We start from the raw sequence: 27,236 nt of genomic DNA on the forward strand, positions 1-27,236 counted from the left end.
GGACCAGGACCAACCAGGACCAGGACCAGGACCAGGACCCACCAGGACCAGGACCAACCAGGACAAACCAGGACCAGGACCCACCAGGACTGGTCCAACTACTTGCTTACAAAGAGTGAAGGAACTCCTGGACCAGAAACCAGGAGACAGAGTCCAAAATGAGCCAAAACATTACGACCACTCAGTCCTGTTAATCCAGGTCCAGTTAAGGGACCTGAAACCGAACCACCAGGCGACGATGAACAGAGCGTTCACATGTAAACCAGTGAGGAAGGTCAGTGAACTGGTACCAGAAAGAACTTGTTCATGGTTTAAAGAACCTTTAGATCCTGTCGAGTGGATTTTAAACGTGACTCTTTGAGCTCTGGTGTAAATAAACCGGCTGATGGTCACGTTTATGAGTCTGGCACCGAGAGGAAATGTTCCCTGTAACGTTTAATATCCTCTCAGAGTCGACTCTGGTGATAAACGTCTCTTCTCTCTGAAGCCGACGCCTTTTAAATGTAAATCCAGGATCAGACTCGAGGATCAGAACCAGACTGGAGGGAACCCCACAAACATCCGACCCTCATTCAGTTCCACCTCCTCCTCAAAGGCCCCAAACTCACCTCTGGGTTCTGAGAGGAAAAGGAACGTTTATCCAAAGACGTTTATCCTGAGATCATTGAAGAGCGTCGTCTTTTAAAAGCTTTACCTTAAAACATTTAGAATCAAACCATAAGGACGTGAACAGAGATCAGCTGACTGGTCACATGACCCGTGCTGGACATTTAAGTTCTGGACAAACTTTCAGTTCCTTGTGAATCTCGTTGGTTCTTAAAACCTTTGTCCTCTCAGGGACGTTTTGTTCAGTTTGTGTTTTCAAGAAGCTTAAAGTTGAGAGAATGAAACAGTTTGTTAATATCTGGTTAAAGAGGCAGCGAGCAGAACGTTTCCCTTTGGACCGATCCACAGACTCCAGACGTTCTCGGATCGGTTCCTTTCCTCGGTTAAGGTGCATAGTTTGTTTTTATGGAGGGGGGCGGGGCGTAGGGGGTGTTGCCGTGACAACGGGACCTCTCCGTGGATTGGCTGAATCACATGTCGCTCCAGAGGACGGCCCGGCGACTCTTGTCCACGCTGACGACGTATTCTCCGGACAGAGACCAGGACACGGCGCTGATGGACGAGCTGAGAGGAGACAAAGAGTTTGAGAACATGAGGAGTTCCCCAGGGAACCGCACTGGGTCCTCAGCTGTTTCTACTGAACCCACAGAGACTCACGTGGATGTGAGCAGGTTGTGGTTGATTCCCTCTCAGCGATTGGCCGGTTCTTACCTGTGTTTGTCGGGGAGGCGGGTCTCCAGGTTCCCGGTGGAGACGTTCCAGACGTAAACGGCGCCGTCTGCAGATCCAGCCGCCAGGTAGTCGCCGTCCGGACTGTGGAGAGAACATCTGCTTCACACACCTGTTCACACACCTGTTCACACACCTGTTCACACATCTGTTCACACATCTGCTTCACACACCTGTTCACACATCTGTTCACACATCTGTTCACACATCTGTTCACACATCTGTTCACACATCTGTTCACATGTGTTCTGATGTCCACATGTGGAGGACGTGATGGGAATAAAACCCAGAGCAGAGCGAGAGGCTCCGGCTTCGTGATGAGACGCACACATTTAGAATTCTAGTGTAACTCAACCATCAGCATCAGCATCCCAGTCCTGCTGTTGTCATGGAAACTGCAGCTAAATGAACCACCAGGCTACGTCTCATCATCATCATCATCATCATCGTCGTCTCTTTTCTGACACAACGTTTTCATGGAGACTCAGATTTCTATCAGATGATTAGACGCAGGGAGCGGATCCGTCCATTTTATCCCCAGATCATCTCATCTCACATTTAAAGAAGCAGAACACGAAGCACGTTTCATTTCTCTGGTCTGAACAATGATCCCAGAGTAAAGTCTCAGGTTTTAATGATAAATGATGAATGAATGTGTTGCTGACTCACCTGATCACGGCCTTGGTGCTGTCGCTGCCACATTTAAATCCATCCGCCCTGTAACACACGATCAAGCAGCCAATCAATCAACGCGCCAGGAAACAGCTGTTACAGGTGGGGGGGGGGGGGGCCTCAGGTGGACGGTCTCACCTGTAGCACATCCGGTCGGAGCTCCACCTCCTCAGGTCAACCAGCTGGAGGCAGTCGTCACGGCAACAGCTGAGCAGCTGGCGATGGTCAGAGCTGAGGTCCAGAGACGTGACTTTACCCTGAGCAGGAAGCTCCTGAACGCAGCTCATCACCCTGAGGTCAACAGGTAACGGTTACTCACATCAGTGATGGAGGGATATATTAATAATATTAATAATACTAATAATGATGATAATAATAATAATAACAATGATAATAATAATAAGTATAATAATAATAATAATAATTATAATTATAACAATAATAATAATGATAATTATAACAATAATAATAATGATAATAATATTAATAATGACGTTGGAGCTGAGATCTAAGATCGGATCATTCTACAAAATAAAACTGTTAAATAAGAGAAATGAGTTCTTCGGCCTGAATGGATGAAAAAGATCCTGAATCTGAATCAATTTAAAAATAATCAGAGAACAATGAAAAAATAAATAAATAAAATAACAATAAACAGAAGTAAATTAGAATAATTAATAGAAATCTCTCTAAAGCAGAACCTGCTGCTCTGTGATTGGAGGACAGAGCTGTCAATCAGTTGGGGGGGGGGGCTGTGTTGCTAGGTAACAGAGTGAGGGGGTTACCATGGAAACTGGGCAGGAGGGGAGAATAAAAGGGAGATCAGACAGAGGAGAGCGAGGAGGTGATGAAGGGATGAATAGATGAAGGGATGAACAGATGAACGGATGGAGGAATGAATGGATGAATGGATGAATGGATGAACAGATGAACGGATGAATGGATGAATGGATGAGGGGATGAATGGATGAATAAATGAACAGATGAATGGATGAACAGATGAATGGATGAGGGGATGAATGGATGAATAGATGAACAGATGAATGGATGAACAGATGAATGGATGGAGGAATGAATGGATGAATGGATGAACAGATGGAGGGATGAATGGATGAATGGATGAACAGATGGAGGGATGAACAGATGAATGGATGGAGGAATGAACAGATGAATGGATGGAGGAATGAACATATGAATGGATGGAGGGATGAATGGATGAATGGATGAAATGATGAATGGATGGAGGGATGAACGGATGAATGAATGAACAGATGGAGGGATGAATGGATGAATGGATGAACAGATGGAGGGATGAACAGATGAATGGATGGAGGAATGAACAGATGAATGGATGAATGGATGGAGGGATGAATGGATGAATGGATGAACAGATGGAGGGATGAACAGATGAATGGATGGAGGAATGAACAGATGAATGGATGAATGGATGGAGGGATGAATGGATGAATGGATGAAATGATGAAATGATGAACGGATGAATGGATGAATAGATGAATGGATGAAATGATGAATGGATGAATGGATGAAATGATGAACGGATGAATGGATGAATAGATGGAGGGATGAACAGATGAATGGATGGAGGAATGAACAGATGAATGGATGAATGGATGGAGGGATGAATGGATGAATGGATGAATGGATGAAATGATGAATGGATGAAATGATGAACAGATGAATGGATGAACAGATGAATGGATGGAGGGATGAATGGATGAATGGATGGAGGGATGAATGGATGAATGGATGAAATGATGAATGGATGAATGGATGAAATGATGAATGGATGAATGGATGAAATGATGAACGGATGAACGGATGAATAGATGAATGGATGAGGACCTACCTGGTGTCCCAGACTCTGATCTTTCTGTCGAAGTGTCCACTGATGATAGAGTTCTCAGAGCAAACCAGGTCACTGACGTAGGACACGACGTCCACCAGATGGACACCTGCAAGACAACGTCCACCTTAGAGGGACAGCGTCCACCTTAGAGGACGGACCAGGGACCTGTCCCTTTAAGAGGTGAGCTCAGCCAATCAGAGGCCGGCTCTGACTCACATGCCGCCCTCTGCAGGTCCCAGAGCCGCAGGGTCCGGTCGGCGCTTCCTGTCGCCACCGAGGACGAACTAATGAACCTGGAGGCCGTCACCTTGTTACTGTGTCCGGTCAGAGTCACCTGAAAGAGACCGGGTTCAGACCGGGTTCAGACCGGGTTCAGACCAGAACCAGGAAGTGCTTCATTCAGCCCAGTGCATGCTGGGAAGGCCCGTCACTGTTACCTTGGGAACGGAGTCATCCAGACGCCACAACAAGGCCGACTTGTTGTAGGACGCTGCCAGGATCCGGGAACCCTGAAAACAGAACCAGGATCAGGACCAGGACCAGGACCAGGGCCGGGACCAGGACCAGGACCAGGACCAGGACCAGGACCAGGACCAGGACAAAGGACCAGGACCGGGACCAGGACCAGGACCAGGACCAGGACCAGGACTCACCGTGTGGTCAAACTCGATGCAGGTGATTCCCTCCGTGCTGCCGTGCAGGGATCCTCTGTGAGTCAACGTACCTGGTGATGACATCATCAGTGAGTCACTAATTAACTAATTAACCCCCGAGGTTAACGAGTGGACCAGAGACCAGAACCCAGAACCCTGAGACCGTCTCACCTGCTCTGACCTCCCACAGTTTGATGACACAGTCGGTTCCTCCAGTGGCCAACAGGTCTGAGCTGGAGCTGAACCGGACGGCGTTAATGTCCTGGTCATGGGCCTCCTGGGGGGGGGGGGTTAGTTTTTACTGAGTATTTACTGAGTATTTACTGAGTATTTGCTGAGTATTTACTCTGTATTTGCTGAGTATTTGCTGAGTATTTGTGAGTATTACCAGTACTTGCAGAGCTCTTGCAGGGACTCTTGCAGACAGACAGATCCTGACGGGGCAGGCGTGGTCCTCCTGCAGACTACAGACGGAGTGGCCACGCCTCTTCCTGCTGACACATTCATTCATTCATTCATTCATTCATTCACTGAATGGAGCCAGAACAAATGAACCAGGACTCACTCAAACAAGCCTTTGATGGATGAGAAGATCCTCGGAGACGTGGCCGACGCCGACCTGAGATTAAACATTCACATTAATAATAAATAATTCTAATAAACTTTAAATAAATGATAAACGTCGTGGGACCTGAACAGTCGAGTCTGGGTTTGTTCTGACGTCTCGTCCTGATTTTCCGTCTTCGCTGACGCTGAACTGGACGAACTGAGACACAACAACACGTCTTAAGGCGGAGCTTCATTCTGACGGAGACAGGAAGTGATGTAACAGCCACCTCACCTGTCTATGTTGACCTTTGACCTGGCGGCCGTCTGCAGCTCCTTCTGAAGTTTGGCTTCTCGAGCTCTGAAGGAAACGCAACAAACAGCGGGTGATGTGTTAGGATACGTTCAGGTACCTTCAGGTACGTTGTTGAGGTGTGTTCAGGTGCATTCAGGTGATATGTTTGGGTACGTTAAGGTGCGTTCAGGAACCTGGACTTGCGCTCGTTGCGGTGGTTCATGCGGGCGGCCGCCTGCTCCTTCAGGTGGATCATGTCATCCAGCAGGTGTCCCTCTCTCACCTTCTCCTCCCTGAGTCTAGACTCCGCCCCCTTCTGTTGCTCCAGCAGCGCGTCGTATTTTACCTTCAGGGACCCGTTCTCCTCCTGAACCTGCTTCACCAGCTCCTGCAGCTCCTGGCGAGAACCAAACGCCCCCTCCAGCCGCCGCTCCTCCTTCAGCAGTCTGAAAGAAACATGACAGCCGCTTTCCTATTGGTGGAAACATGCATCCATCAGCCAATCAGGACATGATGTGTCAGTGGTTGCTAAGCAACAGTGAGGCTATATTCAGTCTATGGAGACAGGAGACAGTTTAGAGACATTCAGACATTATTACTGGTTGGACACCTGATAGTTGTGGACATGGTCCTAAATAGTTTTAATGGAAATAGTTGTAAATAACTAAATGTGTTGATCAGCTTTAGAAATGTCCAGGTTAGATTTACATTCTAAGTTCTAGAAATGTTTGGTTCCACATGTTTGTGGTTTTCTAACTGGTTCCTCCTGGATCTGATGGTTCTAGTCTGGTTTTAGCTCCAACGTGTTCACACAGTTTAATACTGTAAAGTCACGCATGTGAAGTTGAGCTGAAAAGAATGAAACCAAACCATGAACCAGGTGACTCTGTAGGACTCTGTGACTGTAGGACTGTAGGACTCTAGGACTGTAGGACAGTAGGACTCTGTGACTGTGGGACTGTAGGACTCTGTGACTGTAGGACTGTAGGACTCTAGGACTGTAGGACAGTAGGACTCTAGGACTCTAGGACTGTAAGACCTGTGTACATTCTAAGTCAGAAAAGTTGGACATGTAGGTTCTCTGTTCTCTGGATCTGTAGGATCTGGTTTGACTCTAACAGTGCGACAGTTAATACTGTAAGTCCACATGTAGGGACTGAAAAATGAACAAGACCAGAACTAGGGACTCTGTGACTGTAGGACTCTAGGACAGTAGGACTCTAGGACTGTAGGACAGTAGGACTCTAGGACAGTAGGACTCTAGGACTGTAGGACTGTAGGACTCTGTGACTGTGGGACTCTGTGACTCTGTGACTCTGCAGGACCACTAGACTCTGAGTTCAGGTGTGGTACTCACCTGGCATGCTGCTCCTCCAGAACACATTCTTTGATTTTTATCTGCTGCTGTAGCTCCAGGACCTGATAGGCCAACTGAGACAGAACTCATGTCAGTCGTTTAGTTAGCCTACACAAGCTAACGTGGGCTAACAGGTGTGTTCTCTGACCTCTCCTTTCGTCTTTTTCATCTGGCTGATCCGATGCTGCAAAGTGGACACGGAGCTGCTGTCGGCACAGGGACGTCTGAACGCACAAAACAAACACACCCTCAGCGTCCTGACCCCGAGCTAACGGCTAACGCCAGGTTAATGTGAACTGTGTCAGGGTTCAGGTGAGTTACCTGTCGGAGCGGCTCAGGATTCCTTTGGCCAGACTGGTTTTCTCTAGCAGCTGAGAGTCTGAAAAAAAAAAAAAACCTGATCAGTCACAACTCAACCTGCACCAGAGTCCATTCAAAATCTGACACGTTTGGGATTTAACTCCAGGATTCGTAAGTCAGATTTAATTGTGGACGTGCAGGAAGATCAGCGTTGATGCACGACTGCTGATGATGATCGGTCATGCATGATTCAGCGTTCAGAGGAAGTGGAACAACGTGTGGTTGTGGTTTGGGCATGTCAACAAAATAAGGAACTCCGTATTTAGAGTCTAATCAACTTCATCTCAACACAAACATGTAGAGTCATGAAGGACAACTTCAACCAGACTTCATTAAAAAAGTTCACATTTTAAAAATAAAAATAAAAACATGATGTCTTTAAGATGCCCACTAGTCTGGTTCCTACTGACACGTGGTTACTTTATAATATTTATTTAATTTCCTGCAATATAATGTTAGTTGCATTGTTTTTAAGGTGGAATATCAGGTATTTTTATTTTTAATAACTATATATATTTTAAATCTAATCTTACTTTATCTTTCTTGTGTTTTTTAAAGAGTGTTTACTTATGTCTACAATGAAGCTACTGTGACAAAGTAATTTCCCTGTTGGATCATTAAAATCTAAGTTTCTTTGCACCAGAATCCTTTGAAAAAACCTCAGTTTTCTGTAGGAGTGATTTCCCATGAGCTTTATCTGGATTCAACCTGTTCAGTTTATTGACTTGTGTCAATAAACTACTAAATATGAAGTTAAATAGGAAAACTTCACTTATAAACCATCTAATTCCTTTGTTTTATTTCGCCTTAATCTGGAATAACTGACTCAGAACAGCTTCCAGACAGTGAAATGTTAAATTGACAGATTTTTTAATGGAATCTGGTGTCAGATAATATCCCACCTTTAACAGGAGCTTGGTGTAAATCCAGGATTCTGTCTAAACAAGACTCCATTTAAAAAATCTCAGTTTTTAGACGAGGCTGTGATTTCACACCTTAATTAACACCTCAGTTAACTTTGTGTTTTTAGTGTTAACTTTTTAGATCTTGCGGTTGAGTCATGAAGTTTCTCTGAACCAGACTCCATTTAAAAATCTCTCAGTCGGTACCGTGACTTCCCGTTCAGTTAGTTTAGAGTTAACTGTTAAATTGACAGATTTGTGAATGGACTCTGGTGAGTTAGACGTGTACTTGTCGCCGTACAGAAGCGGATCAGGTCCTGGAACATCGCCTGTTGGCTCCGGTCTCGGTGCTTCAGCTGCCGGACGATGTGTCCCTTCCAGCCGCCGCCTCCCGGAGCCAGCGACCGACCGCTGGGCTCCGGTGCTCGGTTCGTCATGACTCCGCGGGCGTCGGCGGTTACAGCGGCCATGATGCCCGCAGCAGCCCGGGCTGCTTCGTGCCGTTCCCCGGCCTGATATCACGGGCTCCTCGGCGCTCCGCCATCTTGGTTCCTCCTCCCGTTTCTTCTTCTTCTTCTTGTTTACGATTCTTCTTCTATATTGTTATTTTTTTAAACTTATTTTTGCTTTCACATTTGTCACTGGTGGGGGCGGGGCCAACTTTCAGCCAGCCAATCACCGCCCGCTCTGCGTTCCACTTCTTCTTCCGGCCGGAGTTAAAAACAAACACACCCTGCGAGATTCGCTCATGAATTTAATTAGCCTAGACTAGCTAACGTTAGCATTCAATTAGCCTAGACTAGCTAACGTTAGCATTCAATTAGAATAGCCTAGACTAGCTAACGTTAGCATTCAATTAGAATAGCCTAGACAAGCTAACGTTAGCATTTAATTGGAATAGCCTGGACAAGCTAACGTTAGCATTCAATTAGAATAGCCTAACAAACTGTAGATTAAAACTGTTAAATTAATAAATACTTGAAATAAAACTAATGAAGTAAAATTATCTGATTAAAAAATAAGTTTGGAAAAAATATACATTAAAAAACTACTTTCATTGAAATTTCACTGTGCTTAATCAAGTGCAGTTATTGACAGTATTTGTTTCAATTAGTTTCATTTAGATTTGTTTTATATATTTTATTAAAAATAAAGGCAGTTTTTATATAAATAACTGTAGTTGGTCTGGAAAAAATTAACTAGTTAGATAAAAAAATAAAACATGTCAAGAAAAGGTAAAATTAACCAAACTAACTGTTTTGCAATTTTTTTGTTTGAAAAAATAAAATATTTAAAAAATAGTTAATTATTGTTTCCTCACAGTATTACAGCTTTTTAGTCGGACCAAAACAAATATAATTAGAACATGACATCAGCATCATTTGTCCTATTCTGTGTTTTTACCTTTGCCTTTATTTTTATACCTCAGTATTTTATTCTATTGTATTTTATTGTACCCAAATACCGGACTGCTGCGACAACTTAATTTCCCTTCGGGGATGAATAAAGTTATCTATCTATCTATCATTTATATCGAAACTGAATAATGAATATTTTAGTTACACTAATGTTCTTCTTCATCTTTAGTTTATATTCAGTTTTATTTCTCAGTTATACGTTTATATCTATATATTTTTTTTACTACTGGCTGCAGGTGCAACAACATCTCATCTCATCTCATCAGAAATAAAAACCTTAAAGGCAAACGTTTAAATTCAACATTTATTAAGAAACATAAACTACAGTTTACGTGATTTAAAACTCAAATAAAAACACTTTTCTGTCGTTAAAACCAAACGTAAGGTGCGTGAATATTTAATACTGGTAATGGTCCTGTCTCAGACCCGGTTCAGACCCGGTTCAGACCCGGTTCAGCTTGTTCTGGGTCATCTGGACCAGCAGCTCTGAGTATTTCTCCAGCAGAGACCTGGTCGTGTCGTCCTCCAGCTGAACACAGGGGGCGCCGCTGCTCCGCCCGGTCGGACCCGGCAGCACCGCCCCGAGCTCCGAGCGAACGGCGTCAAACGCCTCCAGCAGCACGGACGACATCGGCGTCTCTGGATCCCCGAGCTACGACACAAGAACCGGTTTTAATCCAGGACCCTGAGTTTAACCCTCAGACCTAATGTTGGAATAAATCCATCGTTAACGTTAAGGGACTAAAGCGTCTCCTAAAAATAACACGTTAAGATTCATTTCTACTTTTATTTTTACATAAATCTTTTAATCCTCTTCAGTCTTGATCATAAATATTAACAGTCCGCTTCATATCTGACTTTTAGTCCTTTAGATGCTCAATCTGACACAATTATCATAGTGAGAAGAAGCAGAGTTTCAAATATTACTGATCTATTAAGAAGGACTTTGATGAAATACGTCTGAACTTCCTCCCACTCCTTCTCAGTCATTTTCACTTTGTTTTTATTTTGTTTTTCAGGGTCATTGTGTTTGATTCATTAGTTGGAGATAAACTTCAGGCTAGTTAAGTTCATTAACTCAGGTTGTGACATGTAAACGTGAAGCTCAGTCGATTCTTCTTTACTCGTTTCATTAATAGAAGAAAACAAGAACAAGCCCAGATTTCTTTCAGCTGTAGCCAGGCTGACAAAGAGTCACAGCTCTGTTGAGCATCTATTCCTTCAGACCTCAGCAGTAATGATTTCATGAGCTTCTTCTCCGATAAAATTGTTGCATTAGAGATAAAATTCATAGCACCCTTCCATCTGTCAAAGATGTAAGTACAGTGGCATTAGAAACCTCTGTAGGACTGAGTCAATATTTGGATTCTTTGTCTCTAATTGATCTTCCTGAGCTCACTTCAGTTATTACAGCATCTAAACCATCAACTTGTCTTCTAGACCCCATCCCGACTAAGCTGCTCCAGGAGGTTTATCCATTAATTAATACTTCCATATTAAATCAGATAAACTTATCTTTATTAACAGGATATGTTAAAACTGCTGTAATTAAACCATTACTTAAAAAACCCACTCTTGACCCAGATGTTTTAGCCAACTATAGGCTAATTTCCAACCTTCCTTTTATCTCTAAAGTTTTGGAAAGCGTTGTTGTCAATCAGTTGGTTGATCATTTAAACAGGAATGGTTTGTTTGAAGAGTTTCAGTCAGGTTTTAGAGCTCATCATAGCACAGAAACAGCTCTGGTTAAAGTTACCAATGATCTCCTCATGGCTTCAGACGATGGACTTGTCTCTATACTTGTCCTGCTAGATCTCAGTGCTGTATTTGACACTATTGATCACAATATTCTACTACAGAGACTTTAAAGTGTGATCAAGATTACAGGAACTTCACTAGACTGGTTTGAATCATATCTGTCAGACAGATTCCAGTTTGTCCATGTAAACAACAACTCTTCTATATATACCAAAGTGAGCTATGGAGTTCCTCAGGGTTCTGTGCTAGGACCAATATTATTCACATTATACATGCTTCCCTTAGGCAATATTATTAGAAAGCACGGCATAAACTTCCACTGCTATGCAGATGATACCCAGCTATATTTATCCATGAAACCAGATGAAACTAATCAGCTGGTTAAACTCCAAGCGCCTTAAAGACATAAAGGCCTGGATGACCTGTAATTTTCTACTTTTAAACTCAGACAAACATCTCTTATTATTTATTTTCTTTACTAACCACTGTGTCTCCCTCTCTCCCTCCATCTTCTTGTGAGGGTCTCTGGTCTGGAGGCTGAATATCTGACCTGTGCAGTTCTAAGCTACATCTGCTGCCAATTTGTGTTGTTATTGACGCTATATAAATAAAACTGAATTGAACTGAAATTACTTATGTCACTACATTTGTCTGTTTTATATGAACGTCAGCTTCATTTTACTTTTGCTCTTAGAGCCACAAAACAACGAATAAATAAATAAAGAAACGTGTGCTGGGTTTAGGTCGTAGCTCCGTCCTTCAGACTTGATATTACTGTGCATTATTTCCTCATTTACGGCCGGATTCACTTTAAACCCCAGCGCTGTGGAGGAGCCGTCCTGGTATTTCCTGGACTTTCTTTCTTATGGAAGAGGATCAGAGCCCCCATGAGAAAAACCCTGAGAGGAGGTGGAAGGTTTCACTGTTGAAAAATATAATGGTGAGGATAAAGTGGTCCTTTAGAGACAACAACAACAGGATCATGTGACTGTTCCTACTAAAAGCTGTGCAGGCAGGAACTAGAATTTATTCTCCACATCACATTTCAACCATTTTCTCAAAGTATGTGAGTGAACACAATCACCTCCTCTTGCTGCTCTGATCCTTTTCATTCCTGTCATAAACTCCTCCATCAGCTCTTCCTCTACTGGGTGGAACATGCAGCCTATTGATTAGTTTGAGCTCTGCTGCCACCTAGTGACTGACCCCCCCCCGGTCTAATGAATCGAGTGGATGTAGAACCTGTTGGTAAAGCTGCACGGCTCGTCTCGCCGTCTGTTTCAGTTCGTCAGCGATCAGCTGACACGTCTGTAGACACAACGACTCCTCATCTTCACCTTCATCAGCATCACCTGAAACAAACAAACATCCTCAGAGCTGAGCCCCAGGTAACAGACATGGTGCCATGTCTCCATCTAGTGGTCGAATGGTGCTACTACACACAATAAACAGGGCGCAGCCATCTAGTAGTGGCTGTTAGCTTAGCACTGATATGTAGCATGTAGCAGGTCACTGTTAGCTTAGCATTGCTAAGAGAACATTCTCAGTGGGCAGGAAGTCACCTGTCTGAGGGGGGTGGAGTCTCTCTGCCAGGGGGGAGGAGGTGGATGTGGGCGGGGCAGAGAGAGATGAAACCACGTCTGACACTAAAAACAGGAAAGAAAGAAAACCCTTCAGCATTCGTATGAAAATAAAAACCAAAAATCTGTTTCTGGTTTTTAACGCCCACCTGGATCGGTCCGGTCGGTCGAGGGGGCGGGACTCTGGGTTAGTGTTTGGTTCTGATTGGTCAATGTCTCCTCAATGCTACTCACGCTCCACTTGCTCTCCCCGCCCTGTGACATCAACAGAGTGGGCGTGGCCAACACCTGTGGACTGGGAGGAGACACGAAAGGATCAGAATCAGAAGAGTCTGAGGACGTGGTATGATGCAAGTCTCAGCTATGTAGCACAGTTTGAGGGACTGAGACAAAATATGATCCAAGGCTTTTCAAACATAGACCGATCAGGGTTTTGACTCTTACTCAGTCAAAAGATCCAGTATCAGGCTACAGGCCCACGGTTAAAACAGGGAGGGAGTGGAATCTGAGGCTGCCCTCAGGCATCATGGGATATCATGGGTTATGTGCAGTAAGGAGGTGGAAGCCTGGGACTGTGGAGCAAGGCATCAGTAACAGAAGAGGAAGATGGAAGTGGAGGAAATTCATAGGCCAGAGGAAGCAATGAGATGCACTGAGGCAGTGTCACAGGCTAAAGCAAAGACAGTGGGTGAAGTGGGAGAGTGTAGAGAAAAGGAAGCTGAAGTGGAGAGAGATGTGGAGCGTGGAGGCTGGTAGGATTAGATTTATGACAGGGGCAGTTTATGATGTGCTGCCATGAACCTAAACTAGTGGTTAGAGGAGGATGCTGCCTGAACACTTTGTTCCTGTGCATGTACACTCAGCCACATTATTTCAGGTCGTAGGGTTTCTCTCTCCCAAGGTAGATACACCTGGTGCCACAACCAGGTGCTGAAATGTTTAGCAGCTGCAACTGAGGAAAAACGGATTGAAGCAAATTCCTCATCTGCTAGAAAGAAGAATATTATGTTTGTTCATGAGGGAGATAAGGCCAGACCAGCGAGGCGCAGGCATAATGCAGGGCAGCTAAGTGTGGGCGGAGCCTGGGAGCTGAGGACCGACCTAGATGGCGCCCTGAGGGTTACACAGCAGATAGTCATGACCCTTAAAAGACCAGACGTGCTGTTGTGGTCTGAGAAAGAAAGGAAAGTGTATTTCGTGGAGTTAACTGTCCCGTGGGAAGACAGAGTTAAAGAGACGAATGAGAGATAGATATGAGGAGTTGGCATCGGAAGCGGAGCAGCGAAGCTGGACCACTGGTCTGCTGGTTGGTTTCCAGTTGGACTGAGCTTCTAAAGGAGTTTTGTCTTAGATCATGGAACAAGGGATCGTAGCATCTCGTCCTGTGTATTAATGAATAAGAGAATCACAGAATCATAGAGCTGTTCTAGTGGAAGAGTCCAGAGTTTATGACCTGGGTTAAAATGACGATGATTCCTCCTGTGAACTGATGACAGGTTGAATAATAAAGGGACATTTTCTGAATCATCTGAGCCTAAATGATGAGAGGGGAGTTTATTATTATCTGTAAACACACTGTTTGGTGCTGAGTGATTTGGTTTTTATTATGTGTGTTTTGGTTAAGTTAATTTACCTGGTCAGGTCCTGCTGGGAGTCTGGTGGAGGCTGGGGGTCTGAGAAGGTGGTGGTAGAGGAGGAGGAGGTGGTAGAGGAGGTGGTGGAGGAGGAGGAGGAGGTGGAGGAGGAGGAGCAGGAGCAGGTGGTAGAGGAGGTGGAGGTGGAGGAGGTGAAGGTGGTGGAGGAGGTGGAGGAGGTGGTGTCCTGGCTCAGCTTGGCCCTGGAACTGGCTGTGGTTCCCCGGTAACTGAGCTGAGACGCCCCCTGGTGGACGCTGCTGGTTGAGACGTCTGATTGAGACGAAGGAGAAGAATTAATTCTGTTCCTCAGAAACATAAAACTAAGAGAAACAGTTTGATCAGAGTCAGTCTGGTGACGTCTGCCTTTCATCAGGATCCAGAGGAAAAATAAATCAGAAAGTCCAGTTCCACCTGGGACCTGGTCCTGTGGTCCAGACCCCCCCCCCCCCCCCAGACCAGATCTGAACGTCTTGGAGGGGGGGGGGGGGTCTGAATGAAACCTGGATGTCACCAGACTCTGGTTCTGAGAAGAGCCTTAGAACTTCTGACGCCCCCGTTAGACAGAAACACCTCAGTGACCCAGAACCCGGTGAAGACATGATCCTGGTGCTGGTTTTATTTTCACCCCCCGGGTGTCCACAACAAACCGACACACCTCCCAGCCTCTTTCTGCACTGGACCACCAGCATCGTGTGTCGTCGGCGGCGCGGTGTTCGCCGCTGGGGCTGATGGGAAGTCAGGGGGGAGGAGCATCTTCTACGCTGGACTGACTGAGGGCACCTCGCTGTGGTCGCACACAAACATACACACTCCTGCTGTCGCTCATTCAGACAAAATAAAGTAGTTAAACGTTTGGGAGTCGTGGAGTTCCTCAGGGAAGTGTCCTGGAGCCTCTGATAAATAAGTACATGATTATATCACAGTTCGTACCAGAAAGACAGACCTCCGCTTTGTTTGTTGATGTGTGATCATGTGCCTTTGTTGTGTAGTTCAGGAGCCACTTACAGACTGAGACCAGACGCCTGAATCAGGAAGTAGCTCAACTTAACCAGGGTTCCTCCAACTTATCCAGCTAAACTTATCCAGAACAATGAGGATCTGGATCAGTGGCATCATGACGCTGGTTATCAACTCACTAACTAAACCCAGGTTTGTGTTGTTGTGGGTTCCAAGGCAGCAGAACCATCACAACCATGAGGCTGATCCACAAAGACTGATTCTCCTCAGATATGAAGGAGATAAATTCATCATTTCTGAGGAGAATCAGTCTTTGCTCCTTAAATCTCACTCAAAAAGTCAAATTACACATCAATGGCTCAGTTAGTTTAGATTTAATGAAGCCATGAAGCTGCAGAGATGAATCAGATGTGACCCCTCTGGAGTAAAAAGATAAAACATCCTTCTATCATGTTACCTGGGCGACAATAAAGCTGTGACATCACATCAACACATGAGGTTGTTGTCCTGAATGAAATGATCCTGATTCTGAGCTGAGTTTGAGCTAAAACATCCTCTTCTTTGTGTGATTATCTCCTGAAGATGCGTTCACGCCGTAACGCTCTTCTAGTGATTTGGGCTCCGATCTCAATCAGGTCTCAATGAAAGGACACGCGATTCTTTCCTGAACAGCTGATTGGCCGGTGGGCGGAGCCTCTTATGGGATTCAGATAGATCCTGGGTCAGAACCAGAGATCCCTGGTTTATCCAAAGAAACATTTAAGCTTTTTAGAGCAGACATTTCACCTTCTGAGCTGGTGGGAAGTTACAGAAACGAGTCAAACAGGAAACCTTCAGAGTTTCTATCTAAACCTCAAACTTCCTCCAGTCTCTTAGAACTGAAGAAGAGACTCAGATGAAACATCTTCTCTAACGGTTTTGGATAAACCAGGACCTGGATCCAGTCCCTGGTCCATCAGCAGCTGTTCAGGACGTTTATTATTTCAATGATCTGATGGTAAATATCTGGTGTTTAGAGACATAATGGAACAAGCTGTAAATCCTGGTCAATCTCACCTCACCTGTCCACCTCAATTAAAACCCGTCTCCAGGTCTAATCTCAGTCTGTGTGTAAATCAGCAGCAGCGCCACCATGTGGTCAGTAGAATATCGTATGAGCTGCTGTCTCTGATGGATCTCTACCTACCACTGGACCAGAACCAGGACCACATGGAGACATGATCCAGATTCAGGAACCAGATTAAAGAAGTTTCCTCTCAAGTAAAAACAAACAAACGTCCGAGTCTTGATCTTCTCAGTCTATTTCTAAAAGTTATAAAACAACAGAAGAAGAACTGATGACTCACCAACGCTGCTGCTTTCTCTCCGAGTTGAAACTTCTGAGGAGGCGTCGCTGCTCGACTCTGAGTTCACCTGAAGACGGACGTTTACTTTTTAATCTCTCAACATATAACTCTTCACCTTCAAAACATTAAAGACTCATGATTTCAGGTGTGTTTCATGTAATACAGGTGTGTTTCATGTAGTACAGGTGTGTTTCATGTAGTACAGGTGTGTTTCATGTAGTTCAGGTGTGTTTCAGGTGTGTTTCATGTAGTTCAGGTGTGTTTCATGTAATACAGGTGTGTTTCATGCAGTACAGGTGTGTTTCAGGTGTGTTTCATGTAGTTCAGGTGTGTTTCAGGTGTGTTACCGATGTGTTGCTGATGTGGCTTTCCTCAGAGATCCTGGTTGGTATGGAGACAGGAGGCGGAGCTCGGTTCGTCCAGGGCCTATAAACGCAGCAGTTACAAACTCTTATGTCATGACAGACGTCCACAGCCCACAGGTCAGAGGTCAGCGGTCACTCAGAGCCCCAGAGGATTGTGGGTAATCTGACCTGATTCTGTCCTGGAAGCGGGACAGGAAGCGTGTGGAGATGCTGAGTCGGGGGTTCAGGAAGTGTTTCTCCTCCGGAGGCTGCAGCGTCCTCAGGTCGGTGTCGAACTTCTCTGTGAGGTCAAAGGTCAGACACAGAGTCAGGAGACGTCTCGTTCACACGTCAACAAAGACCAACAGCTGCTCCTACCGTCGTTCAGGCTGGAGGCCAGAGTGTCAAAGTGGTTCTTCAGAGAGTTTCTGTCCTCGTCGTCCTCCAGAACCAAACTCCCCACAGAGCTGCCCTGACTCAGAGAGTCTGTGTCTGAGAGGAAACAGAGACGCCAGGTTAGTGCTTCATTCAGAAATAAAGCTGGTATCAGATCTATTTACATTATTCATGTTAGTTTAGTGTCACTGAGACGTGTCTAACATGTGGCTCAGGTGAGTTCCAGGTGTTTTTGGTGTAAACCAGGTGTGTTCCAGGTGAGTTTAGTGTGTTCCAGGTAAATGGTAAATGCTCTTGCTTTTATATAGAGCTCTTCTCCCTACTCAAAGGTACTCAAAGCGTTTTTACAGTCAGAGATACATCCACCCAGGTGAGTTTTAGGTGAGTTTAGTGTGTTCCAGGTGAATTTTAGGTGAGTTTAGTGTGTTCCAGGTGAGTTTAGTGTGTTCCAGGTGAGTTTTAGGCGAGTTTAGAGTGTTCCAGGTGAGTTTTGGGTGAGTTTAGTGTGTTCCAGGTGAATTTTAGGTGAGTTTAGTGTGTTCCAGGTGAGTTTTAGGTGAGTTTAGAGTGTTCCAGGTGAGTTTAGTGTGTTCCAGGTGAGTTTAGTGTGTTCCAGGTGAGTTTTAGGTGAGTTTAGAGTGTTCCAGGTGAGTTTTGGGTGAGTTTAGTGTGTTCCAGGTGAGTTTAGTGTGTTCCAGGTGAATTTTAGGTGAGTTTAGTGTATTCTAGGTGAGTTTAGAGTGTTCCAGGTGAGTTTTAGGTGAGTTTAGAGTGTTCCAGGTGAGTTTAGTGTGTTCCAGGTGAGTTTTAGGTGAGTTTAGAGTGTTCCAGGTGAGTTTTGGGTGAGTTTAGTGTGTTCCAGGTGAGTTTAGTGTGTTCCAGGTGAATTTTAGGTGAGTTTAGTGTATTCCAGGTGAGTTTAGAGTGTTCCAGGTGAGTTTTAGGTGAGTTTAGAGTGTTCCAGGTGAGTTTAGTGTGTTCCAGGTGAGTTTTAGGTGAGTTTAGAGTGTTCCAGGTGAGTTTTGGGTGAGTTTAGTGTGTTCCAGGTGAGTTTAGTGTGTTCCAGGTGAATTTTAGGTGAGTTTAGTGTATTCCAGGTGAGTTTAGAGTGTTCCAGGTGAGTTTTAGGTGAGTTTAGAGTGTTCCAGGTGAGTTTTAGGTGAGTTTGGTGTGTTCCAGGAGAGTTTAGTGTGTTCCAGGTGAGTTTTAGGTGAGTTTGGTGTGTTCCAGGTGAGTTTGGTGTGTTCCAGGTGAGTTTTAGGTGAGTTTGGTGTGTTCCAGGTGAGTTTGGTGTGTTCCAGGTGAGTTTAGTGTGTTCCAGGAGAGTTTTAGGTGAGTTTGGTGTGTTCCAGGTGAGTTTAGTGTGTTCCAGGTGAGTTTCTGCAGACGTGTTTTAAAAGCTTAGACTCTGACCGGCGTCGTGCGGCTGCTCCAGACTTCCTGCCGAACCCTCCGAGCAGGCGGAGTCTGGACTCAGCTGAGAGCGCCACACCACAGGCCCCGCCCCCTGACCTTTGACCTCCACCTGGGTGCGATCGGTCAGACCTTCCACGTCAAACTCCCTGCACACAGACAGAGCCGGTTAGAAACAAACCGAGAGCGTTCCTCCATGAACGCAGAGCCCAGGTGACCCTCACCTGTCTGTGGAGGTGGAGGTGTTGTTGGGGTAGAGGATGTAGCTGCTGCGGTCCTCCGCCTCCGTCTGGGGTACCTGGAGGAAGACAAGATGGCGGAGAGTCTCCATGAACAGTCACGACGGTGATGGAGGCAACACAAAATGAATAAATCTTTTTATTGATAATTAAGTTCTTCAGAGCTAATAACTATTATTTAATTTAAACTTCTAATGTAAGTAGATATAAAACGGGCATTTGTAACATTAAAGGCTAACGGCTAATGGCTAACAGCAGCTCAGATGAACTCACCTTCTCCTCTTCCTCCTCCTCCTCATCTCCCAGGAGACTCTCCAGACTCTGAGGGTGGAAGCCCTCCTCTTCCTCCTCCTCTTCCTCCTCCTCCTCTTCATCCTCTTCATCCTCCTCCTCCCTCTGCTCCTGCTCCTCCTCCTCCTCCTGACTCTTGGTGGGACTGGGGGAGAAGCTGGAGCAGATGGTCAGAGGGTTCAGTTGCTCCGCCCACCGGCTGCGTACCTGCCGTGGCTCTGTGTCTGATTGGACGGCCTGACTGGAGGCTCCGCCCTGACCATGCTGGACACAGGAAACAACGGGAGTCAGTGATTGGTCGATGAGCTGAGACGTGATGTGATTGGTCGATGAAGAGTTGAGACACTCACCAACTTCCTGAACCACAGAGGAAGTTTCCCGTTGGTCTGAAGCAGCCGAGCGTCTGAATCCTCGCCACACTACTTAAACCTCCTCCTCCTCACCTATCCTCCTCTGCTTCCCCTCGCTCTCCTCTCAACCTCCTCCTCCTCACCTGGGGCTTCTGGAGGAGGAAACCGTATGTAGCTCCTCCTCGACAACCCCATGAAGATTAGGGGGTTGGAGTGAGGGAACGTGATGAAGGATACCTGCTGAGAAGAGAAAGAGAACACGATGATGATAAAAGATGATGATGAAGATGATGATGAAGATGATGATGATGAAGATGATGAAGATGAAGATGATGTCTCACCTGATGTTGACCTGTCTGTTGTTCAGAGTCTGAGGAGTCGGTCTGAGGCCACGCCTCCTCCTCATGACGCCGGTCATCTGAGAGTCCAGCTTCCACACAAACACACAGCTACACAACCAGACACACAACAACAAAAACGACCAGAACACAAACAACACACACACAACAAAACAACACAACCCAACAAACAACACAACACCAAACAACACAACAGACACACACACAACAACAACCAACACACAACAACAACAACACACAACAACAACAACACAACCAGACACACAACAACAACAACACAACCAGACACACAACAACAACAACACGACCAGACACACAACAACAACAACACGACCAGACACACAACAACAACAACACAACCAGACACACAACAACAACACAACATGTAGATTAGTGATGTCTCCTAAAGTTGCCCAGTGTTTCATAAAGTTGCTCTGTGCCATGGAGTTGCTGTTGCCGTTGCCGTTGCCGTTGCCGTTGCCGTGCGTACCTGTCTCCGGACACGGTGATGAGGTGTCTGCAGTCCTGGCTGAACCTCATGCAGGTGACGATCTCTGAGGAAACAGTTTAAGGTAAAACAAGCTGAGCTCAGAGGGAGGAACCAGGAGGAACCAGGAGGAACCAGGAGGAACCAAGAGGAACCAGGAGGAACCAGGAGGAACCAAGAGGAACCAGGAGGAACCAAGAGGAACCAGGAGGACGCTGGATCCACTCACCTGAGTGTCCGAACAGGGTGGAGACACACTCCCCGGACTCGTAGTCAAAGATGGTGATGTTCTTATCAGAGCAGCTGGTGGCGAAGAACGACCCGGACGGATCCATCTGGACCTGGAACCAGAACCAGAACCAGGATCAGGTGAGTCTGGGGGTTTATTGCACTGATGTGGAGAGAAGTCACCAACCTTCAGCAAAGCTCCTTCATCACTGGACGAACCCTTCAGACACTTCCTCAGTTTCCCCGTCTCCACATTATAGACCCTGAAAACAAGCAGCGCTACACATTCAGCCTCTTCCTCCTTTACCGCCTCCTTCTCCTCCTCCTCCCTGCTCCTCCTCCTCCTCCTTCTCACCGGACGTTTCTGTCCTGGCAGGCGATGGCCACGTGGGTCCTGGTTGAGTCCAGGTCCATGTCGTACAGCGTCGTCTTCTCCACCACATGGTGACTCCTGGAGAACCACAAACCCTCGGACGCCTGAACCACGACAACAACGACAACAACAACAACATTCACATTAAACCAGAGACAAAAACTAAACAGATGAAGAAGAGAAACAAAATGGCCGCCCTGTGGCTCCTGACCTGCTCAGCGCTCTGGAAGTAGATGCTCTTGTCAGCTCCACAGCTCACCATCCGCACCCCGGGACTCTCACCTGGAACACAGGTAACACCACCAGGTAATAACACCACCAGGTAATAATAACACCAGGTAATAATAACACCAGGTAATAATAACACCAGGTAATAATAACACCACCACCACCAGGTAATAACACCAGGTAATAACACCACCAGGTAATAACACAACCGGGTTCTGGTTATTTAAAGAGAACCTCCATGGAATAAATGAGCACTGTACTTTTGTAATTTAAACGCTAGCAGGAGGAGAGAGCTAGCAGGAGGAGAGAGCTAGCAGGAGGAGAGAGCTTGCAGGAGGAGAGAGCTAGCAGGAGGAGAGAACTAGCAAGAGGAGAGAGCTAGCAGGAGGAGAGAGCTAGCAGGAGGAGAGAGCTAGCAGGAGGAGAGAGCTAGCAAGAGGAGAGAGCTAGCAGGAGGAGAGAGCTAGCAGGAGGAGAGAGCTAGCAGGAGGAGAGAGCTAGCAGGAGGAGAGAGCTAGCAGGATGAGAGAGCTAGCAGGAGGAGAGAGTTAGCCAGAGGAGAGAGCTAGCAGGAGGAAAGGGTTAGCCAGAGCAGAGAGCTAGCAAGAGGAGAGAGCTAGCAGGAGGAGAGAGCTAGCAGGAGGAGAGAGCTAGCAAGAGGAGAGAGCTAGCAGGAGCAGAGAGCTAGCCAGAGCAGAGAGCTAGCAGGAGGAGAGAGCTAGCAGGAGGAGAGAGCTAGCCGGAGCAGAGAGCTAGCAGGAGGAGGAGCTAGCCGGCTACACACTAACGTCCCTATTGGTTCCAGAGTCAGAGGACGAACCTGTGAACTTGACGGCGGTGATGGAGGCCGAGTGGTCGTTGAGGGTTTGCTCCAGGCTGTAGTTGTTCTCCAGGTTAAAGACGTGGATCAGTCGATCTCTGCTGGCCGACGCCAACAGCCTCACACCTGAAACAACACCCACAGTTCAACAGGTGTCACCTGACAAAGACACCGACCAGAGACTCACCTGGGTCAAAAACCACTGACCGAGTCAAGGGTCTCACCTGTGGATGTGGGGGAGAACTCCAAACACAACACCTCCAGGTCATGAGCCTCGATCTTCACCAGCTCATCCAGAAACATCAGCCCGAAGATCCTAAACACAGACACGGGTCACCTGACGGTCACCTGACAGGTCACCTGACGGGTCACCTGACCTCCCCACACACCTGCCAGTGTCTCAGTGGGTCCCTGTCTCACCTGACATTTCCACAGCGGTCTCCGGCCGCCAGGTGTTGTCCATCCGGACTGATGCCCAGGACCCTGATCCCCGCCTTCCCATCAGCCCCTGCTGCCTCCCCCTTCTCCCCCTCCGCCTGCAGGTGCTGCGTGTCCTCCCCCACGTACAGAATCCTCAGCAGGTCCTAGAAACCACAAACGAGACTTCATGACACCAGCTAACGTCAGAGAAAGAGGACGTGCTGCCCTCTGTGATGCATACGTTACTGTAGAGGTTCTTGTGTCCTGTGGGGGGGTCGGTGTTCCACAGTCTGATGGTGTTATCAGACGAACAGGTGAGGAAGGAGGACGGGGGGAGACAAGCCTGGGACGAGCCCGTCAGCTCTGGATACACCTGGAAAACAAACGGGTCCAAAGGTTTAACCATGAAGACGTGGTCCTGTGGCTCCGAGCTGAGCCTGGAGGAGGAGGGGGCGGAGCCTGTCAGGTACATGACATCATCATCATCATCATCATCATCACACTGACCTCCACACTCCACACACAGCTGCTGTGGTACAGAGCTGAGAACAGTTTCCCCACGTTCCTCACGTCCCGGACGTCCCACACATAAACACTGTGGTCGTTGTAAACACAGGTCAGGTGGCGGGCGGCGGGGTTAAAGGTCAGAGCCAGGGTGTCCGGATACTGAGCTGCTGGACTGGAGGGAAGAGGACAGCTGGACACACAAAGACAGTCTGAGATATTCATACAGAGTACCTGAGGTATTTACTCAGAGTATCTAAAGTATTCAGAGTGTCTGTGGTATTTACTCAGATACTCTGAGGTATTTATTCAGAGTACCTGAGGTACTTGTACCTGTGCTGGACGCTCTGCGTGAGGTCGACTCCCAGCCGGTGCGGTCGGTGCAGGGTGGTGATGTACTGCAGGTTGGACGGGTTGAAAACTCTGACGACTCCGTCTGCACAACCACAGAAGATGAAGTCCTCACTAACGGCCAGACAGCTGGCTGAGGACGTCTGGTAACCATGGCAACGGCCACGGCGACGACAAAAACAACAACAAAGTCAGCATCTCTGTTTACATCTCGTGTGTATCTTTGTGTTTATGTCCTGTTGTCGTATCTTTTGTTTTGTGTCGAATCGTGTCATCGCTGACCTTCAGGTTCACCCAGGCCTCCAGTTGTCGGCTGCTGTTGAATGAACACAACAAACCGGAGCTGGTGATGCAGTAGGTGGTGGGCGCCATGAGGCCCCGCCCACACGCTACACCACTGAACACACTGGTCTTATGGTCGCCTAGCAACCCCGACCGGCCAATCAGGGGCACCGTGCTGTTCACCTGTCAACGAGGGGAAGATGGAGAGTGTCAAGCACACGGCCCACGAACCGAAAGGAGGAGCTAATATTAGCTGGGAGGCTAGGAGGCTAGTTATAGCTACTGTTAGCTGGGAGGCTAATTATAGCTACTGTTAGCTGGGAGGCTAGGAGGCTAGTTATAGCTACTGTTAGCTGGGAGGCTAGTTATAGCTACTGTTAGCTGGGAGGCTAATTATAGCTACTGTTAGCTGGGAGGCTAGTTATAGCTACTGTTAGCTGGGAGGCTAGTTATAGCTACTGTTAGCTGGGAGGCTAGTTATAGCTAATATTAGCTGGGAGGCTAGTTATAGCTAATATTAGCTGGGAGGCTAGTTATAGCTACTGTTAGCTGGGAGGCTAGTTATAGCTAATATTAGCTGGGAGGCTAGTTATAGCTAATATTAGCTGGGAGGCTAGTTATAGTTACTGTTAGCTGGGAGGCTAGGAGGCTAGTTATAGCTACTGTTAGCTGGGAGGAAGGAGGGATGGATGGAAGGAAGGAAGGAAGGAAGGGACGGATGGATGGATGGAAGGACGGATGGAAGGAATGGAAGAAGGAAGGAAGGAAGGAAGGAAGGAAGGAAGGATGGAAGGAAGGAAGGAAGGAAGGAAGGAAGGTGCTGTAGGATCAGAGATGTCAGCCCTGGGTTTTACCCGCCGCTCTTTGGATGCGTCCAGGTACCAGAACTTGACGTGTCTGTTTCCTGCGGTGACGAAGTAACTGTTGTCCTGAGAGAAGGAGACGGCGAAGACTCTGCTGGACACTTTGTTGGAGGCGATGATTGAACCTTTCTGCTCCAGGACACAAACACAGGACGTGGTTTCAGGTCGGATGTTTGTAAAACCTGGTTATTAGGGCTGAACCTCTGATATAACACATTATCTATACTTCACTACACGTCTGGCTGATGATAAACTGGATTTAGCTGATCTGGGCCTGAACATGTGGAAAAAATAATCTGTGACCCATCAATAATCAAAATAATAATGTATGTGTCAGCCTTAAGTGTTGTTGAGGTAAATAAAGTGAACCGTCCTCACCCTCCAGTCCCACACGCTGACGGTCATGTCGTGCTGGTATCCCACGGAGACGATGTAGCAGCTGTTGGTGGAGAACGCCACGCAGGAAACGCCATATTTATGAGACTGGACCTCGGCCACCTGACCTCCACCCACCTCCCACACCCGGACGCAGGGCATGTGGCCGCTCTGAAACACAGCACAGGTGAGCACAGGTGAGCACAGGTGAGCACAGATGAGGACAGGTGAGGACAGGTGAGCACAGGTAAGGGGGTTCAGGGTCCAGCTCAGGTCCAGGGCCTGTGTTCAGTCTCACCTCTCCAGTGACCAGGTGTTTTCCATCATGAGAAAAGGCCAGAGCGGTGAAGGGTTTCCTGAAACACAACATTAGGTCTCAGTCTGTGTGTAAATCAGCAGCAGCGCCACCATGTGGCGACTTGGAGACATGATCCAGATTTAGGAACAAGCTGAACATTCCCTACGTTAAGTTAGCCGCTCATCAGTGCACTAACTGTTATAATCGGTGTTTGTTTTCCTGAAACGGTACCTGGACGTGTTGATGATGTGACTCTGTTTGTTCTTCTTTGGGTGAAGCAGCACGACGACACACCTGAAACACAGTATTATTATTATCATCACTATCATTACATGTTGCTCTGTTCTACGAGCTCTTACCCGGCAGGATACGCGATGAGCCCAGAGTTGGGGTCAGAGGTCAAACCGCTGCTGCTGACCGTGCTGATGCCCAGAACTTTCTCCAGACTCACCTGAAAACACACACACACACACACCAAACTCCATTTAAAAAAGTCACGATTTAACAGCTACTCGCTCTAGAAACAGGTTAATTAATTATTAGTGATTAATAACTGATCGGGGACACATAACAAAAAGTCATCATATCAGTATATTAATAAGTAAAATAATGGAACATGCTAGATAGATTAAAACCTTTAAGTGAAATCTGCTTGAATTTCTTCATCAGATAATATTTAAGCAAGTAAATTATTATTAGAATTCCATGAATCCATCCCAGAATAACAGTTAAATTCCTCCTGCATCGTGTTATTTTGTCTTTGGGAGGGTTTGACTAAATCATACTGTGACCACTTTCAAAGACCATCCTGTGCATCTGACAGTACTAACTTGCTTTAAAACAAATAAAAACAACTTGTAAAGAAAGAATTTTACGAATTAAATAACAATACTTTAATGAATTGATTGTTTTGATTAGTGTCAAACTGAATAAATTGTATTTTATACCAATAAAAATGAACATAACGTTTAATATGCATTCATTACTTTTATATTATGTATGTATTTACTCCTGAATCTGGGTCTTATTTGATTTAATTAAAGTGTTTTGGTTTTTTGTTTGTTTGTGGCCTGTTTGTTGTCTGATCATTAGCATTAGCTTGAGTTCGCTCAAACACTAAAACTTCGCTAAAACTTATTAAAAACTTAAAAAGTATTCAGACTAAACGTTAATAATTGGTTTCCTGTGATGCCGCTTCTGTTTCGGATTGTTTAAGGAAAACTTTAACTCTTCGGTCAAACTTTCAGTGACGCTAACAGCTAGCCCCGTTAGCTCCGGGCCGTACCCGGCCGCTGGGACTCTTCTTCGGTCGGCTCTGTCGGCTCTTTCTGCCCGCTGGCTGCTTCCTCTTCGCCGGGTTCACCGAGCCGCAGTCTGCTCCCTCTGCCATGACACCCGGCTTGACTTTATTGAACTTGTGCCGGCCTGTCTCTGGAAACGTTCTGCTGCTGCTGATGGAGGAGCTAGCTTCATGCTAACTATGGCTAAAGGAAACCTGACACTTAACTCTGCGGCGGGATTCCGGTTCAAACGAAGCCCCGCCCACTACTCGAACAACCAACCAATCATCGATGTGAGCCCAGCTCCATGAGTCCAAAACAGCGAATGAACAGCCAGGGAGAGAAATGCCCCGCCCCTAAAGTCCCAATCCACCAACCAACGTTGAATCAATATTAAAAACACTATTTACATAATTTATTGCTTTAAAAACATAGGTAATTTATATGAATACACAAATTAATTAACAAACATATTCAACTAATACATATCAATAAAATATTAAATATATTATTTTTTTTTTCCCCAATAAAACTAATTTTAACTTAAACAATGTCAACAAAGAATAATTCTGGCAAGGCAACTGTTGGCCGCCATTATGTCACATCCCTCAAATAAGGAGCTAAAACGTAAATTATCCAAAAAATGACACTT

General features: G+C 46.3%; 2 protein-coding genes across 3 annotated transcripts; both read right to left on the reverse strand.

Moving 5' to 3' along the window:
- Positions 1-893: 893 nt before the first annotated feature.
- On the reverse strand, positions 894-8,692 carry LOC125014121 (protein Atg16l2-like). Of its 2 annotated transcripts, none has more exons than XM_047595175.1 (18): positions 8,289-8,692; positions 7,047-7,104; positions 6,874-6,949; positions 6,726-6,799; positions 5,563-5,814; positions 5,369-5,434; positions 5,219-5,293; positions 5,093-5,146; positions 4,916-5,018; positions 4,699-4,804; positions 4,528-4,598; positions 4,312-4,383; positions 4,091-4,208; positions 3,875-3,980; positions 2,146-2,298; positions 2,005-2,052; positions 1,318-1,419; positions 894-1,170 (listed from the first exon to the last, which is right to left on the reverse strand). In XM_047595175.1, the coding sequence occupies exons 1-18, from the start codon at positions 8,455-8,457 to the stop codon at positions 1,077-1,079; spliced, it is 1,797 nt and encodes a 598-aa protein (XP_047451131.1). In that variant the 5' UTR covers positions 8,458-8,692; the 3' UTR covers positions 894-1,076. The 2 variants fall into 2 exon arrangements, with proteins under 2 accessions (XP_047451131.1, XP_047451130.1); XM_047595174.1 differs by having other exon boundaries at positions 4,916-5,021.
- A 1,003-nt stretch (positions 8,693-9,695) lies between these two features.
- wdr62 (WD repeat domain 62) lies at positions 9,696-26,822 on the reverse strand. The gene is made up of 35 exons (XM_047594669.1): positions 26,590-26,822; positions 25,664-25,755; positions 25,536-25,598; positions 25,305-25,362; positions 25,010-25,177; positions 24,623-24,760; positions 23,769-23,951; positions 23,469-23,629; positions 23,139-23,328; positions 22,873-23,004; positions 22,632-22,795; positions 22,436-22,527; positions 22,212-22,337; positions 21,375-21,445; positions 21,146-21,267; positions 20,978-21,053; positions 20,792-20,903; positions 20,566-20,629; positions 20,058-20,165; positions 19,954-19,956; positions 19,717-19,786; positions 19,349-19,630; positions 19,061-19,134; positions 18,837-18,985; positions 17,406-17,519; positions 17,217-17,328; positions 17,031-17,109; positions 16,688-16,750; positions 16,153-16,168; positions 15,036-15,164; positions 14,377-14,650; positions 12,893-13,038; positions 12,726-12,809; positions 12,406-12,515; positions 9,696-10,057 (listed from the first exon to the last, which is right to left on the reverse strand). The coding sequence occupies exons 1-35, from the start codon at positions 26,692-26,694 to the stop codon at positions 9,848-9,850; spliced, it is 4,140 nt and encodes a 1,379-aa protein (XP_047450625.1). The 5' UTR covers positions 26,695-26,822; the 3' UTR covers positions 9,696-9,847.
- Between the last annotated feature and the right edge of the window lie 414 nt (positions 26,823-27,236).

Source organism: Mugil cephalus, chromosome 9, assembly GCF_022458985.1.
Source record: "Mugil cephalus isolate CIBA_MC_2020 chromosome 9, CIBA_Mcephalus_1.1, whole genome shotgun sequence".
Classification (NCBI taxonomy): domain Eukaryota; kingdom Metazoa; phylum Chordata; class Actinopteri; order Mugiliformes; family Mugilidae; genus Mugil; species Mugil cephalus.